The sequence below is a fragment of the Prosopis cineraria genome, unplaced genomic scaffold (genome assembly GCF_029017545.1).
Source record: "Prosopis cineraria cultivar Desert tree isolate PC_DT_omini unplaced genomic scaffold, ASM2901754v1 PC11, whole genome shotgun sequence".
In the NCBI taxonomy this organism is placed as follows: Eukaryota; Viridiplantae; Streptophyta; class Magnoliopsida; order Fabales; family Fabaceae; genus Prosopis; species Prosopis cineraria.
In genome coordinates, this window is record NW_026555342.1 from 4,869,233 (window position 1) to 4,884,382 (window position 15,150).

Consider the following 15,150-nt stretch of genomic DNA (forward strand, 5'->3'; position numbering starts at 1 on the left):
AGTACCGATGAGATGACCTTTTTTATGTTGCTTTAATTATCGTGTCTATCACTCTTTAGGGTTCAAACCTTCGCCCTAAAAAATGTCAGTAATAACCCTTGCCAACTCTACCCACCACCCATTAATTCTTGATTATTACTTCTATTATATATGTATAATTGATTGTTACTTTTAAGTTAGTTGATAAAGACAAAATGTGGGCTCTTATGGGCTAACTTGTGATTGAGCCAACAAACAGGCTAACTGAGCCGTATATTTAGATTTAACATATCGTGAAGTTTAAGGGGCCAAAGTCAAAAAGCAGCTTTACATCAAAAAAAAATTATCAGCTTAAAAAAATTGGTTCATGAGCTTGGGTACACAATTGATGATGAAAAATCTTGAAAAAATAGCATCCAATGACCACTGTGTGTTATTTATATGAGGTGAGGACCAAATGATTTGATAATAGTTCTACAATCTTTTGGTCCTTCTTACATACTAATTTCATAAGCGAAAAGACTAAAATGCCTCTCAAGTAGTTAAAAAACAAGAGAAAAAAAATCTTATTATCATCAACAAGTTCGTCAGAGCCCCTGCTGTCAGCAGGGTCACCGAAGCTCTGGAGCTGGCGACATTTTATTCAAGAAATAAGATTTTTAGGTAGTTAAGGAAAAGTTTGATCTCATAACCCTTAGCCACCTAAAAAGCTACTAGGCCAGCAAATTCTTCCATAACATATAACAAATATATATATAGGTAGTAAATCAAGTACAAAATTACTTTCATGTAATAACATAATGGTGTATTGTTAACTTATGAATGGAACTTGTTATTTTACAAATGTTACTTGTTAATCTAACATGGATAATTACAAATAGGGGCTTTAAAACCTCACTCATTTTACTTGTTAAAAGCCAAAATGTATTATTATTAATTACGAATAAATTGTTGTCAACATCAAACAAATACTCGTTGGTGAAAAATCTTTCTATTAAGTTTTTTAACTTGTCAAAACCATAATAGATTCTCATTAGTTTCAAATAAATTATTGTTATTTTACAAATGTTACTTGTTAATCAAACGCAAACAACTACAAATCGGGGGTTTTAAAACTTCATTCATTTTACTTATTAAACATCCTAATGTATTATTGTTAATCATGAATAGGTTGTTATCAAATTCAAACGAATACTCATTAATGAATGACTAACCCGTACAACTAAACTCTTCATATCAATCTTTCTAACTTGTCAAAACCAAAATAGATTCTTGTTAATTTCAAATGAATTGTTGTTATTTTAAAATCATTACTTGTTAGTCTAACACGAACAATTACAAATTGAGAGCTTTAATGTATCATTTGTAAAATATATTTATTTTAATTTAACAATGGAGCAAAATTGCCTCAAATTCAATTGTTTAGAGTTCAGAATGTATTAAATATGAGTTAAGAGTTCAAATCACCCTTGAACCTATAATTCAGATATAAATTGTATATTAATCTTTAAAACTTTGCAAAAATAATAAAATTTAGGCTATGGTATTTTGAAACTGGACTTAGAAGATGAAGTTGAGAAATTGTGGTTATCTTATCTAAACGTTCCCTTCAGAGTTCTCTACAGGAAACAAGAGAGCCATTTTTGGTTTATTAATAGCATTGGATAAGCACTGGCATTTTTGTGAACTTAAAGTCAAGCTGCCATTGTGAATTCATATGAATTGAACGTGGACAGAAAAAGACAGGAGGGACTAACTTTCGCTTCAAATATCAACAATTGAGATTAAAATTGAACTGTTAGATGCGGAATTTAATGTAAAATAATGTTATAACAAGCAGTTGGTAAAAAAATTATAAATTTAGATAATCCATCAAGAAGAGAAAGGATTATGCTTGAAATTGAATTGAAAAATAAAAGTCCTAATACAAAATGTTATGATCATTTATTTAAGCACGAGCCTCAAGTTCCAACGCATATAAATGTAGGAAATATTTTCAAAAAAATTACTATTAAGTTCGACAATGCTCAAACTTAATTTAGTAAAATAAAAAAACTTATATATTTAATATTATATATAGAGTATGTATTAGATATTTTGAATTAAATATGTAACTCTTTTAAAAAAAATGAAGGAATTCATAAATTATTGTGATTACCTTATCTAAATATATGATCTCATTCTTTTGGTTTTATTTTTAATTGTTAATAAATAGGATAATAATAGGTATTTTTGTGAACACAAAGTCAACGGCTCTCCTGTGGGGACATGGAGAAAGTAAAAAAAAAAAAAGAAGAAGAAGAAGAAAGAAGAAGAAGATAATTTTAAAAATGGAAAAAAAAAAAAGGGAGGGGAGGGGGGAGAAGGAAGAGGACGAAGAAGAAGCGAGTGAGAAGTGGCGGTCCACGCAGCCGCAGAAAAACAGCAATTTGCACCAAGGCGCACGATGTTGTATCCACGTCAGCACACGTTTGCGCTTACCAAGTGGCCTATCAACAGTCTCGTGTGCTACACTTTTCACGCGCAAATTACGCCGTCCAATAATAACCATGTCTGAGTGTAATGTCTTATTGTATGATATTCACAGTTCACAAATCATGTGCATTGTACAACGACTGGCCGCACGGCGACGCTATAAGGATTTAAAAATCGTAATTGTTTTTTTCAATTATTTAAGTATAAAATATCTTCTTTTAATATTATAAAATATTTTTGTAAAAATATTATATTAAAAATTACTGTCGGTAGGATTGTAATTAATAAAAATTATTAATTCAAATAATATATTAAAAAAGGGTAATTATTTTTTTATACTATAAATGAGGGTAATTATAAATGCCATGAATATGTAAATTTATTTAGGATGTAAATTAATTAAAAATGTCTTTTTAGGATTTTTTTTAAATACCTTCAGTTGGTTTTTGGACAATTTTCTCATTCTTTCTTTCCTCTATTCTCTTTCGCAATCATCCATTTGTTTTATGGCATCTGTATTCCTTTCTTTGAAAAAGTGGGTTTTCTTATGCAGTTTATTTTATAATTTCTTTATTTTTTTAAAAAAAATTGGATTTTCTTATGTGTTTTTTTATTTTTCCTTAACTATCCAGGTCCTTTCTTGTCCTCCAGTCTATTTGAATTTGATCATATCAAATACGTTGGTCGTATAACGATGTAGGTATATGTAAAATTATCTCACCCGAGCTTATAGCTAGGGTTATTTTTAAACTATAAGGCATTAAAGTTTAAAATAATACAGTAAATAAGATATAGATATAGATAATTCCAATCTATCACAATATTATTATGTTAGCTTTTCAATTACTATTAATAAAAATTAGAATTAGAACTTGTGTTATGTTGATTTGTACCTGTTTCATCCTGTTTTCACACATGATCATTTATATGTTACTGCTTTTCACGTTCAAAACAATAAAGATTTAGGGCCCGTTTGGTTTTCCTCCGTTTCATGTTCAGAAAGTAAAATTTTACTTTCAAAAAGTTAAAAGTTGTTTGGGTAAATATTTCGCAGGAAAGCACCTCTTGAAAGTACATTCAAACAATAGCTGAAAGTGAATTTCTGAAACGTAACTATTTAAAATTTTTAAAAAGTGAATTTAAAAAGTAAGATGTTATTTGACCATAATACCCTAAGTTTAATCTCTTATTCTTTTATTTAAAAAATAGTTAATTCATTGAAAATATAATTATTATTTTAATAATAATAATTAGGTATCAATTTTTTAGTGTTATAAATTGAATAATTAATCATATTAATTTTTAGCATTAATATATATTAAAAATTACAAATCTTATTACATCTTTTAAAATTACAAATTAAAAAATACAAATAACTAGAGTTAAATTTTTAGCATTATAGATCAAAATTTATGTTACTTAAAATCTTTATTATATTTTGTAAATATTTTAAATATATTACATTTGTATAATAAAAATTATAAATTATTATAAATTAATGTCTTTTTGGTAATTGTACACTCAAAAGCACATTTTACTATCACAAATCAAATAACTTTTAATGTATCAAACTGATTTTTGAAAAAATATATTCAAATACAAATTTCATTACAATAATTAACTTTCACTAAACTGACTTTCACCAAATCAACTTTTGACAAACTGAAAACCAAACACATACTTAAAATTATTAGTTTTAATAAGAATGATCAATTCACAGATAGAACTTTTAATATTGTTTATAAGAATGTCTTCTTATAATTTGATCTAATTAATTATGATTTTTTGTTAACATGCTTCCCGTTATATCTATTCACATGTATGCATTTAATTTTAACAATCTACTTAATTCTAATATACATATTTAATATTGAAGATAATAATTACATAGCCTTGTTATGTGGATTAAATAAAAAGTGTGTTTGTTATAAATTATTCTTTCAAAAAATACCTTCCTATAAAATTGACATTTATTTGCAAAAATTGTAACATGAGATGCACAGGTAGCTTATTAGTTATTCTAGCGATGAATAGTGACAGCGCCGCAGAGCTATTGAGGTTTCTTTTTATTTTTTCTTTTTCTTTTTTGAAATTGAATCTCCATTACATTTGTGTTATTATTAATTTTTTATTAATATCAATATAAAATGTAAAATTAACATTAACAATACCGTGCTTATTCCGGTGGGGTGTTGTTTCACCGCAATAAAGTAACCCTTAAATGGCCGTATAATTTATTTCCAGTCATGGAAGAAATTTTTATGAATTTTGAAAATAAAATATGGATACATATATATATATATATTATTTTTTTGCCTATATATATATATATATATTCTACTACTGATAATGTTTTTTCAAACCCGTGTAATTTGTTTTTTTTTTAATTTATTTTTGAGATAAGACTATCCTATTCAGTAGTATTTATCATCACTAGGGCTAGAGCGGTTTGACCATTACAAGATTGACCACCGAGTAAAATCAAGGGGTTTACTTTTAGACCTCTTTTAGTTTGTTTTTTAGTTTTGATTTTGGCTTTCTTGCCTTCGCTGCACTGTAGATTGTTTCTGTTTTTATTAATTTTTTTTTTGTTTGGCCAAATCTGTTTTTATTAATTGAATCTCGTTTTCCTGTTGGTAAAAATAAAAAAATAAAAAATCAAGGGGTTTACTCCAGTTTTATTAAATTTACCAAAAGTAATTGTAATTTGTTCTCGTGATTTACTGCACTGACCACTAACATTACTATTATTTATTATGCATTTATCCCTTTACTGACTTTGCTTAACCACCGCTTTGTTTTCTGCTGTCTTTCTTTAAGTAACAGCGATGCGATGGTTTGCTAATTTGCTTCATTCAGCTTTCAATTCAACTCCACTGACGGCTCTTTGCATTTTTCTTACGGCGTCGTTTCACCAGGAAAAAAAAAAAAAGGGCAACCTTTCCCTGCATGATGCTCGCTCGCGCGCTCTCTCTCTCTCTCTCTCTCTCTCTCTCGTTCTCTTGTTGATCTCGCCTTTCTTCTTATTCCTCCCTTTCTCCTCTCAACTTTCCTCTATTCATTCCTTTCTTTTCTTTCAGACAACTCTCCTCTGAATCAAAAGAATACCGAAAAGTTGTCTTTTTATTAGTCTTCTGTTCAACTTGTTCTTCGTTCTCTTTTCCACCTACATCAACAAAAAATGAAGGCTTTTAATTCGGTAAGCTCTCTCGCTCTCACCATTCTGGGTTTTTCAATGATGGGTGTTCAGTCTAGTTTTTTGATTTTCTCCGTCGCTTTCATTTTTCACATGTTGAACTAATAGCTCCCTCTTCAGATTTTTGACGGGTTTGAAGTTTGAATTCTAAAATTTCGAAGTTAATTGTTTTTAAACTTCGAGGATGAAATTTCAGTTGGATTTGAATTACATCTTTGTTTACTATCTTCTTCGGTGGTGAGATTTTCTCAGAGAACTAGTTTGAGTTCGTAGTTCAGTTTCGTCCTTCGTCAACTTAAAATCCTTTGATTGCTGGCTCCACCATAAGAGACTTTACTCTGTTTATTGATTTTTTTTTCGTTTGTATTTCTGGCGAAGGAAGAGTTTTTTAGTTGCTTTCAAAGTTCAAATGACTAAATTACTTCAATTCCAATCGTGTGAGGCAAGACTGGCATACTTTTTTTTTTTTTGGTTCATGATTATCACAGAAGAGAAGAAACTGAAATTGCATTTTCTTGTTGCCTAGACTTGCTTTAAACTTCATCACACATTTATTTTTTCTCAGAATATTCTGATTTTTGAATAATTAGGTAGACTGGTGGTTCCATAGGGGTTCATTTTCTAAATAAAAAAGTTCATTTTTGGTGACATGTTACCTCTTTTTAGTATTTTTACATTCGTTTAGTTATGTAAAACATTAAAAGAAGGGAAAAATGTGCTGCCTGGGATCAGGCCCAAACGATGATGAGAAATCTTTAGTTGGAGCTTTTCAGAATCCATTATGTCATATTGACTACCTCTTTAAATTGTCTGAATGCTTGCTGGATGGTGTAGCAACTAAGTATATAAATTGGATCAGTGAGAATCAACCTTTCATTGTAAGAAATCATTTTGTGATTTAAGATAACTTCGATTTCTCATTCTTTTCTGTCAGGCTTTAGGATCCGCAGAATCAAAGAACGGGTTGTTGCTTTTGACCTTCATCATTGCGGTTTCTCTAATTTGTGGAGTTTACTTTGTTGGTGACACATCCATCGCAAAGGAATACAAAGGAGTATGTATCTCCAATTTTTATTCTCAAAGTTTTGACATTGCACTGTGAGAAAGAAAAATAGAAAATAGATATGTTATAAGGAATTTCATGTATATGAATTATATGATGATTTTCTTCTTTTGATCACAACGACCAGATGAACGGTCTTGGTGAAACTAGTATTATGAAATAGTTATGTAATTGTAGTGAAACATTTACAGATTGGCTTGGAGCTTGAGGCCAAAATCAAAATTAAAATTTAAAATTATTTTTAAAAGTTTATATTAAACCCACCCAAAACATTAGGCTTAGATTAGTATGTCTTTGCAACTTTTTTTTTTTTAAAAAAAAGTTGTGATATGACCTGAATTTAGTTACTGTCAATTGCCTATTTTTGTTGTGGACAAACTGTTCTAGGTTTTAGGCTCTGATATGTTGGACCATAATTATTTGTTAAATTTCACTTGACCTTACAATTCTTTAGTATTTTTCAGAAGAATGAGTTTGAAATCTGATTAATGACTATCCAGAAAATACTTTTTGACATCATACATGCAGAAATTAGCACAATGGGGTCTAATCCGCACAATGCAGAATACAAAACCCACTGAATGCAAGGTTTGTCTACTTTTAGGGAAAGACATCTTTCGAGAATGATTTGTAACTTTACTTAGAATTTAGCTGTAATACTCTCTCTCTCTCTCTCTCTCTCTCTCTCCCCCCCCCATCTCGCCCTTCAGAGTCACTGTAGACCATCTGGAACTGAGGCATTGCCTGAAGGAATTGTCGTCAAAACATCTAACTTGGAAATGCGACCATTGTGGGATTCAGGTGTAAATAATGTATGTCAAATATGTGCTTTGTACTAGCCCTTAGTTTATATTTGTATTTAATCATTAAGATAAAACTAAATGTCAATGCTGGTCATTAAACTTTGCATGAAATGAAAAATGCATATTCTAGGATAGGCATAAATTTTCTTGGCTTTTACTTCAAGCTGCTTGATTGTTGGTTGATCTTAGGTTAGAAAATTAATTTGTGGAATGAGTATTATTTTAGTTTTATATAGTGGCTACTGTATGCATAATGCATATCAATTGAGAGGCGAATATTTATTTGAAACTTTCTGGAGAACTTATAATCCTACTAGCCATATAGGTGAAGCCCTGTACTTTGTTAATTTCATTTTTTCTTCCTTTATTTTCCTTCAAATTTATTCCCTAACACTCTTTTATGCAAATTCTTTCTTCAGAGAAATTCAAAGCCCTCACTGAACTTGTTGGCTATGGCAGTAGGAATTAAGCAGAAAGCAGTTGTCAATAGAATTTTACAAAAGGTGATTGCTGCTTGACTTATATAGTTTGACTTTTTTCAAACTTTCATATTTTTTATCTTCTAACTTCACAACTGATTGCAGTTCCCTTCAAGCAATTTTGTTGTGATGCTTTTTCATTATGATGGTGTTGTGGACGGATGGAAGGATTTAGCTTGGAGCAATCATGCCATACATGTGTCTGCATTCAATCAAACAAAATGGTATTGACTAGATTATATGTGAATCTGTTTTCTCAAATTGTAGTCAGCTACTTGCAGAATTAAATTTCCATGTATTCATTGAATGTAATAATGATATTTGATGGCATAGGTGGTTTGCCAAACGTTTTTTGCATCCAGACATAGTTGCTGATTACAATTACATATTTCTGTGGGATGAGGACATAGGTGTTGAAAACTTTGACCCAAAAAAGTAAATCATTTGCTTTTCCATTTGTCAAAAAACTACACATCATCATTGATGCTTCATATTGACAATATCAATTATCTTATAGGTACTTATCTATTGTCAAAGAAGAGGGACTTGAGATATCACAGCCTGCACTTGATCCCAGTAAATCGGAAGTGCATCATCCACTCACAGTTCGTAGAAGAGGATCAAAAGTGCACAGGTTAACTAAACTTATTTCTTCCCTCAGTCTTCTACTGGTTAATTTGTTCAGTTCAGCTCTGTTAAGTGTACAAGTGTGTATTTATGAAAAAGTTCAGCTAAGTTATATAAATCAGTTATTGTGGATCAGAATCATCCATATCTAATCGAGCACATGCATGAAATTGAAATGATACTATACTGGATTCTATTATCCCCTCATCCACTTGGTACACATGTGATATATTTCATTACAGTTTTTCAGTCCTTTAGTTATGCTTCTGATACTCTATTGTTTTGGTCTGTAACAGAAGGTATTATAAGTTAAAAGGTGGTGGAAGGTGTGATGACCATAGCACTTCTCCTCCTTGTATTGGGTAAGTAAACAGTCCGATACTGTATATCATACTGTGCTGTTTTAACTCAATATCATCCTGTTCTCTTTTTAATTAAGTTCATCCCATCAAAATCAACTATGCTATCAAAGTGGGCCTTCAATTTAATAATGAAAGAAGTTATATTGCAGTTGGGTGGAAATGATGGCACCAGTGTTCTCTAGAAATTCATGGCGATGTGCTTGGCATATGATACAGGTATTGAATATTTGATAAGAGAACATTCTCAACCAAGCACCTAACTATATTCTGAAAATCACGAGAACAGTATCTGACACTAGTGGCTTGATATGCTTGTGTGCATGACAATCACTTTGCATGTGGGTATTTGAGGCGAATGTTTATAATGGTATGGACTATTGAATGTTCTGATCCTTTTTAGCCTTTTATGGGATTATAATCTGGGTTTATGCCTGAGCAAGTCATTAGATTTACAAGGGTGTTTCAAAACGATGTGCTCTAGGTTGCACCACATTTCTTGTCTAAGGACAGTCAAATGAAATGAATGACCCTTAAAAATGTAAGACTTTTTATACTTAGTTTATGACTAAGATGGTTCTTATTTCTTCTACATCACCGCTCTACCTCCATCTCAACAGATTATCGATTACGAGCCTTCTATTTGCATGCCTATATATCTCTTTATAATTGGTTTGACTTACCTATCTTTTCTAACTTGAGGGTACCTACGAATCTCTCATTAGTTTGTTCTATTGTAGGGTGTGAAGTATGATGGCATTTTTCTTTTATATCTATAGTTGGTGGTATGGTGCTGTTTCGCTTAGTAGGGCTATTTTAATCTTTCAATTTTGCACTATTTATCCTTTAATGGTCATGTTTTCTAATCATCTTTTTATCCACAGAATGACTTAATCCATGCATGGGGCCTCGATAGACAGCTTGGTTATTGTGCACAGGTAATTTGCTCGTGCAGCAGATTCATTTTAAACGCTTTTTCCTTTTAGTTGTTACATATTGACAATATTTCAGGGTGATCGAATGAGAAATGTTGGTGTAGTTGATTCTGAGTACATAGTTCATTTGGGTCTGCCAACTCTTGGTGGTTCACATGGCAATGAGGTTGGTAATCTCCATTCTTTTATGTGACTATCTTGTTTGGTTGCCGTGTTGGGTCTGAACACACATTTCAACTAATTTCATTTCTTGGAAGGTACAATTGCCAGTGATCACTTCAGAGCTTATTTTTTCAATTGAGTCTAAGCTTTTTTGAATCCAATGCAGATAAGTAGTAAAGCTATGGCACATCCTCCAAGTTTGGATGCACTGGTACATATTCTGAAGTCAAGTTCTGTTTCATTTGACCTTTTCATTATTATTAATAAAGTGTTTGTTCCTTTATGGGATGGCAGGCACCATCACCCTCTCATGAAGATATTGCTAGAGCTAAAGTAAGAGCTCATATATTCTTCTCTGTGAATCTTCATACACACACACGCGCACCCCACCCTTGCATCAAAATTAAAGGTTAAGATTATTGTAAATAGAATTACTGTTGATGTGATAATGAAGAAAGGAAGTCATTTCACATTCATAGGTCGTTTTACCTTATGTTGATATTAAACTATTGATGATGTGTTTTAATCTTGAATGCTAATTTTGATTAAAAAATGGTTAATAACCCTTCTGACCTCTCACCATACACCTTGAACACCAATTTGCAGGTGAGGATGCAGTCATTCATTGAAATGCAGGTTTTTGCACGAAGATGGAATGATGCTGTCAAGAATGACAAATGCTGGATTGATCCATATCAAAAACAGTCAAACCAGACAGACCATTAGTTTGATATTTATGGCTTTGACCAGGCACAATCCTTGCCGGTGGTGATGTTCATACTCAAATGTTCGAAACCAATGCATTTTACAAGCATGTGAGTTTTGCAAGCAACTGATACGATTAATTTCTTGTCTTAGATGGTGATTGGTGTTTTCATTGGAGCCTCGGTAGATGAAACTTCCAAGAGTATGGGGACTTCACAATTTTCCCCTCATTCAAGGGCTTTTGCTATAATGGTTTTTGTGATTGTTCCATTAATTCATTACTTTAAATTATCGCTTGTACATAGGGAGGTATAGAGGTGTACATTTTGTTTAGTTCTTTTATTTTATTTCTTTTACTGTGTGAATGCCAGTGCAAAGGGCTTACATGGCTAAACAGCCTATGATACATTCTTCAGATAATTTAATTTTTCTCTACCTTGGTGGGTTGCGGATGTTTTTCTTTCTTCTTGCAACTTTTTTTTCCTTTCCTTTCCTCTTTTTTTTTTTGCCTGAAACTTTTTTTCCTTTTCATTTTACCTATTGTGTTCTTGACTTCCTGCCACATTATTGTTTTAATAATTTTTTTCCTAGTTTTCTTTTGAAAATGTTATTGTGCCTCATGATTAGTGGTTATTGCATATTAAAAATTTCAATACTCATATCTCAAAATAATTATATCTAATACATTCTTATAACAAATAAAAGACTAGAAATGATAGCATAAAAAGTGGATATTATTATGCGCCAATTACACTATTCTGTGTCTTTTTTTGTAAGTCAAGTGACCATTGGAAGATCACCCTCAAATAAAGGAATCTTGTTCTGGGAAAAGTTGTTAAACTGTGCCTTGATTATACAAATGACTAGTGTTAGACCCGAAATATTTGCTTCTTCTCATTGGAAAATTGGAGAGAAACCATATCCAATTGGCTGAGAACACATAATTCTCTTTAGTATCTTTACATTTAGATTAATGCAAAATCATTTATAACACTCCCATTAACTTCTCTACCAATATCTAGAAACCAATATAGCACTTGAATATCCTTCTCTCTATCTGTGTAGCATCAAAATTTTCATAAGTGCATAGTTGTTGAAGATAAGTTAAGCAATGGCTCCAATGCAGTCGAGTCAAACTTGCGAGCAAAGAGAAAACAAACAGATGTCATCTCTGAATTATATCGACAGAGTGTTCCATTGTTCCTTATAGCCTGTAAGAATCTCACAGTGATATTTTCTCTACCGTAAGTTGCTGGATGAGGCCCTCCCATTGACCAATTCACCCATGTGACTGTTCTGTTAGCATTCATAGGACCATAGAACAAGTTCAAGAACGTTGGAATATAATGCTCATCTGGGTAGCAAGCAGGCTTACAATATTTGCGGAAGAGATTGTAGTATTTGGTGTCAGAAACTAAAAAAACAGCCACGGCACGGCGAACCTCAAACCACTGAGACCCTTTTCTCCAGTGTTTGAGTTGGATGTGGGGAAGCATATTGCGGCTGTATCGGCCTCGCCCGTACCGAGAAGGATCATCGTAGGACTCAACAAAACTGTGGATGGAGTCAGTGAGGTATCTGTAGACAGTGGGGAAGTTGTAGACCGGGATGCAGCTCTCAGAGAGAAGGATAAATCGCTCATTTGAAAAGTCCAGCAGTGCATTGCCTAAGAGGCGCCTTTCAGCATCTGCTAGTGATACGGTTCCCCAAGAGACATCCTGAAGAAGATACTTAAAAAGTCATATAACAACATCAACTTTGTAGAAGATATTAAATCACTAGGAAATCTTTTATCTTTCTTATGAAGAATGAATATTGATATAGAATAAGAGAATCTGAAAAAATGAATCAAATTGTGTAGTTTAAGTAAAGCTAGAACAAAAGAAGGTAACTAGTGTAAACATTTGAAATCCAGACATGCATGTCGCGGGCAATATAATTTTCACTTAAAATATGGTTTAAATTTACTCATATTAAACAATGCATTGTCGCCCTATTACTGCATTAGGGCCCCAGATGTCAAGTTCAGACCAAAAGCATAAAACTATATGTTTCATCTATTACTTTTTTTTGTTGCAAAAGTCAAGCAATATTATTACTTGTAATTAATCATTGATAATAAGCCTCTTCAAATGCAGTCTAGGCTCTAGACCCATCAGTCTGCCAAAATGATTCTAGCATAGTCACTAAAAAAAAAAAATGTTATAACGATGTTATGCAACATGAAATTTTATCAGCTCAAGTGATGCCACCTAATTTACATGCATGAAGGACTGATCGAATTGTTCAATCTACCAACAATTACTATGACAAATAAGCTGCTACCATTTTATATTTGTAAAATCACTGTATTTCTGAACCTTTAATACTGTAAAAGGATTTCATAATAATCGTATGACACTAGTATCGGCCATGCTCATCAATGGAGTTGCAGAACATAAAGTCCTTTCACATGGCTGTTGCATATAGACATATGGACAGATTATGAATTCTATCTGCCTTTTCTTTGAACAGCTTATAATCTCTTGACATGGTGGATCTATAATTTTAATTTGATCATTTTGCAGCATAGGATCTTGACTTTTAGACAACTAAACCAAATATCGGCAGCAGAGTATCTCCCAGACATGGGAAAGCACTTCAATGAAGATGGAACTTTGCGAAGCTTGTAATTCAAGGCTAGACTACCACAAGCAGTAACGAAGAATTTAGAGATACACTTAAGTTCTGTCTTTAAAGAAAGCTGAAACAGAAATTTTTAATTTCAAACCTGACTTGGGATCTGGCGTCCATAAAAAACAGAAAAATTGGACACATTGAGTGTGTATCCAGGAGGTACATGGACATATATGTTGAACAATTCCTCATGCCCCTGAAAGAACCTCTCCCAGAGTGGCAACATTGGCAACGGTCCCCTTGTCAAAAACATGAAAGCCAATTTCGGAATTCTGGTGTAAGGATACTCTTCTTTCATGGGCGCCAAGGAAGCTCTCCAGAGAAGTTCATCATCCAGTAAATCATGTGTCACGTTGGTCGGATGCAGAAAGGTCTCCATGTTCAAACAATCAGTCTCTTCGCATATGATGCTACAATTTTCTTCTTCCCTGACCCCAGCCACACCAATTGATACATGGTTCATTAGAGTGTATAGCTCTGATTGAGTACTAAATTGGTTATTGATATGAGAACTCATAGTTAAACCAATAACCACACCCGCAACAAAAACTACTAAAAATGAAAGCGCTTGAGCTAATCTAAGCAAACCCACGTACTTCTCTGGATCATCTCTGTCTCCTCTAATCTTCCTCATCCTTCTTGATCCAAATCTCTCTTTCTCTTCTGAGACTATTTGACTACATTAACACGAAAAACTGTGCTTTTCATTGAAATTCAACGGTCGGCATTCAGCACCTCGAGCAAGGAGTTCTTAACGAAATTCACAAGCATTGATCACTGACCATTTCGAAATCGGAACCCTTCAAGGATATTAGCTCGAGAAAAGAATTTAATTAACTGTAATGACCTCAGAAAACCCAGTCTGCAAGAGGGATGAGGATCTATACAAGGAAACCAAAAAAATTGATTGGTACAAAATGTTTAAAAAAAAAAAGTTTGATGGAGGGAAAAGAATCAGGAGGAGTGTTGAGTGAGCATTTTGTGAAAAGGCAACAACGAGTATTATTTCTAGAATAGAATCAAATCAAGATCGAATTGGAATCGCATTTATAGAAAACGACAAATAAAGAGATATGTGCGAACTGCGAAGTGGGGTAGTAGATGAAGATTGTGATTGAAAAGGAAGCTAAGGGAAGTGAGAGTGCGAAGAGAATCAGAATGTGAGTGATGGAGAACGAAGTTGGGTGGTACCGGGGGAGTTTTACAGTTGTGCTGAAACGATGGAAACGGCCCTACGCACGTAATTTTAAATAGAAAGACGCGTGAAAGCTAATATTTACTATAAATAACAATAAAAAATTATAGAAATTAGATAAAAATTAATATTGTATTTTTCTCCTTTAATTTCATACAAGATTGATCTTTTAATTTTATCAAACACAGTTTCAATCATTTAATTTTAACACTATTAATTTTATTAATAAAAAATACTAACATTAAATTTTAAATATTGACAAAATACTTTCAAACAAAATTATATTAAATTAAAACTTTTTAAAACAATAGTGATTGGCAAATTCTCTAAACTTTGAGACAAGTACGTAAAATATTTTTTACTTTTAAAAATTTAAAATTAACTTTTTTAATTTTTTATTTTTTTATCACATACTCCTTTACTATTATTTTTTAGTTATCTTATTGAATTTTTTTTTTAAATCTCCTTATATTTGAAGTTCCACCTTTCTTTTTCC

The 15,150-nt window shown here is 32.1% G+C and overlaps 2 protein-coding genes across 8 annotated transcripts; one reads left to right on the top strand and one right to left on the bottom strand.

Annotated features, from left to right (window-relative positions):
• The first annotated feature begins 5,416 nt into the window (after positions 1–5,416).
• Positions 5,417–11,243, top strand: LOC129287118 (uncharacterized). 6 transcript variants are annotated; one of them, XR_008587597.1, is made up of 16 exons: positions 5,418–5,653; positions 6,585–6,704; positions 7,242–7,301; positions 7,424–7,525; positions 7,936–8,019; positions 8,101–8,219; positions 8,329–8,430; positions 8,513–8,629; positions 8,919–8,984; positions 9,134–9,200; positions 9,866–9,919; positions 9,993–10,082; positions 10,245–10,289; positions 10,373–10,411; positions 10,685–10,865; positions 10,937–11,243. XR_008587597.1 is itself a non-coding variant. In XM_054923274.1 (16 exons), the coding sequence occupies exons 1-15, from the start codon at positions 5,636–5,638 to the stop codon at positions 10,802–10,804; spliced, it is 1,203 nt and encodes a 400-aa protein (XP_054779249.1). In that variant the 5' UTR covers positions 5,418–5,635; the 3' UTR covers positions 10,805–10,846; positions 10,937–11,243. The 6 variants fall into 6 exon arrangements, 5 of the variants coding, with proteins under 5 accessions (XP_054779251.1, XP_054779249.1, XP_054779250.1 ...); XM_054923274.1 differs by having other exon boundaries at positions 10,685–10,846; XM_054923275.1 differs by having other exon boundaries at positions 10,685–10,843.
• Positions 11,244–11,496: 253 nt separating this feature from the next.
• Positions 11,497–14,648, bottom strand: LOC129285357 (glycosyltransferase BC10-like). Of its 2 annotated transcripts, XM_054921005.1 has the most exons (3): positions 14,056–14,648; positions 13,554–13,887; positions 11,497–12,501 (listed from the first exon to the last, which is right to left on the bottom strand). In XM_054921005.1, the coding sequence occupies exons 1-3, from the start codon at positions 14,091–14,093 to the stop codon at positions 11,860–11,862; spliced, it is 1,014 nt and encodes a 337-aa protein (XP_054776980.1). In that variant the 5' UTR covers positions 14,094–14,648; the 3' UTR covers positions 11,497–11,859. The 2 variants fall into 2 exon arrangements, with proteins under 2 accessions (XP_054776980.1, XP_054776979.1); XM_054921004.1 differs by having other exon boundaries at positions 13,554–14,648.
• Positions 14,649–15,150: the final 502 nt, after the last annotated feature.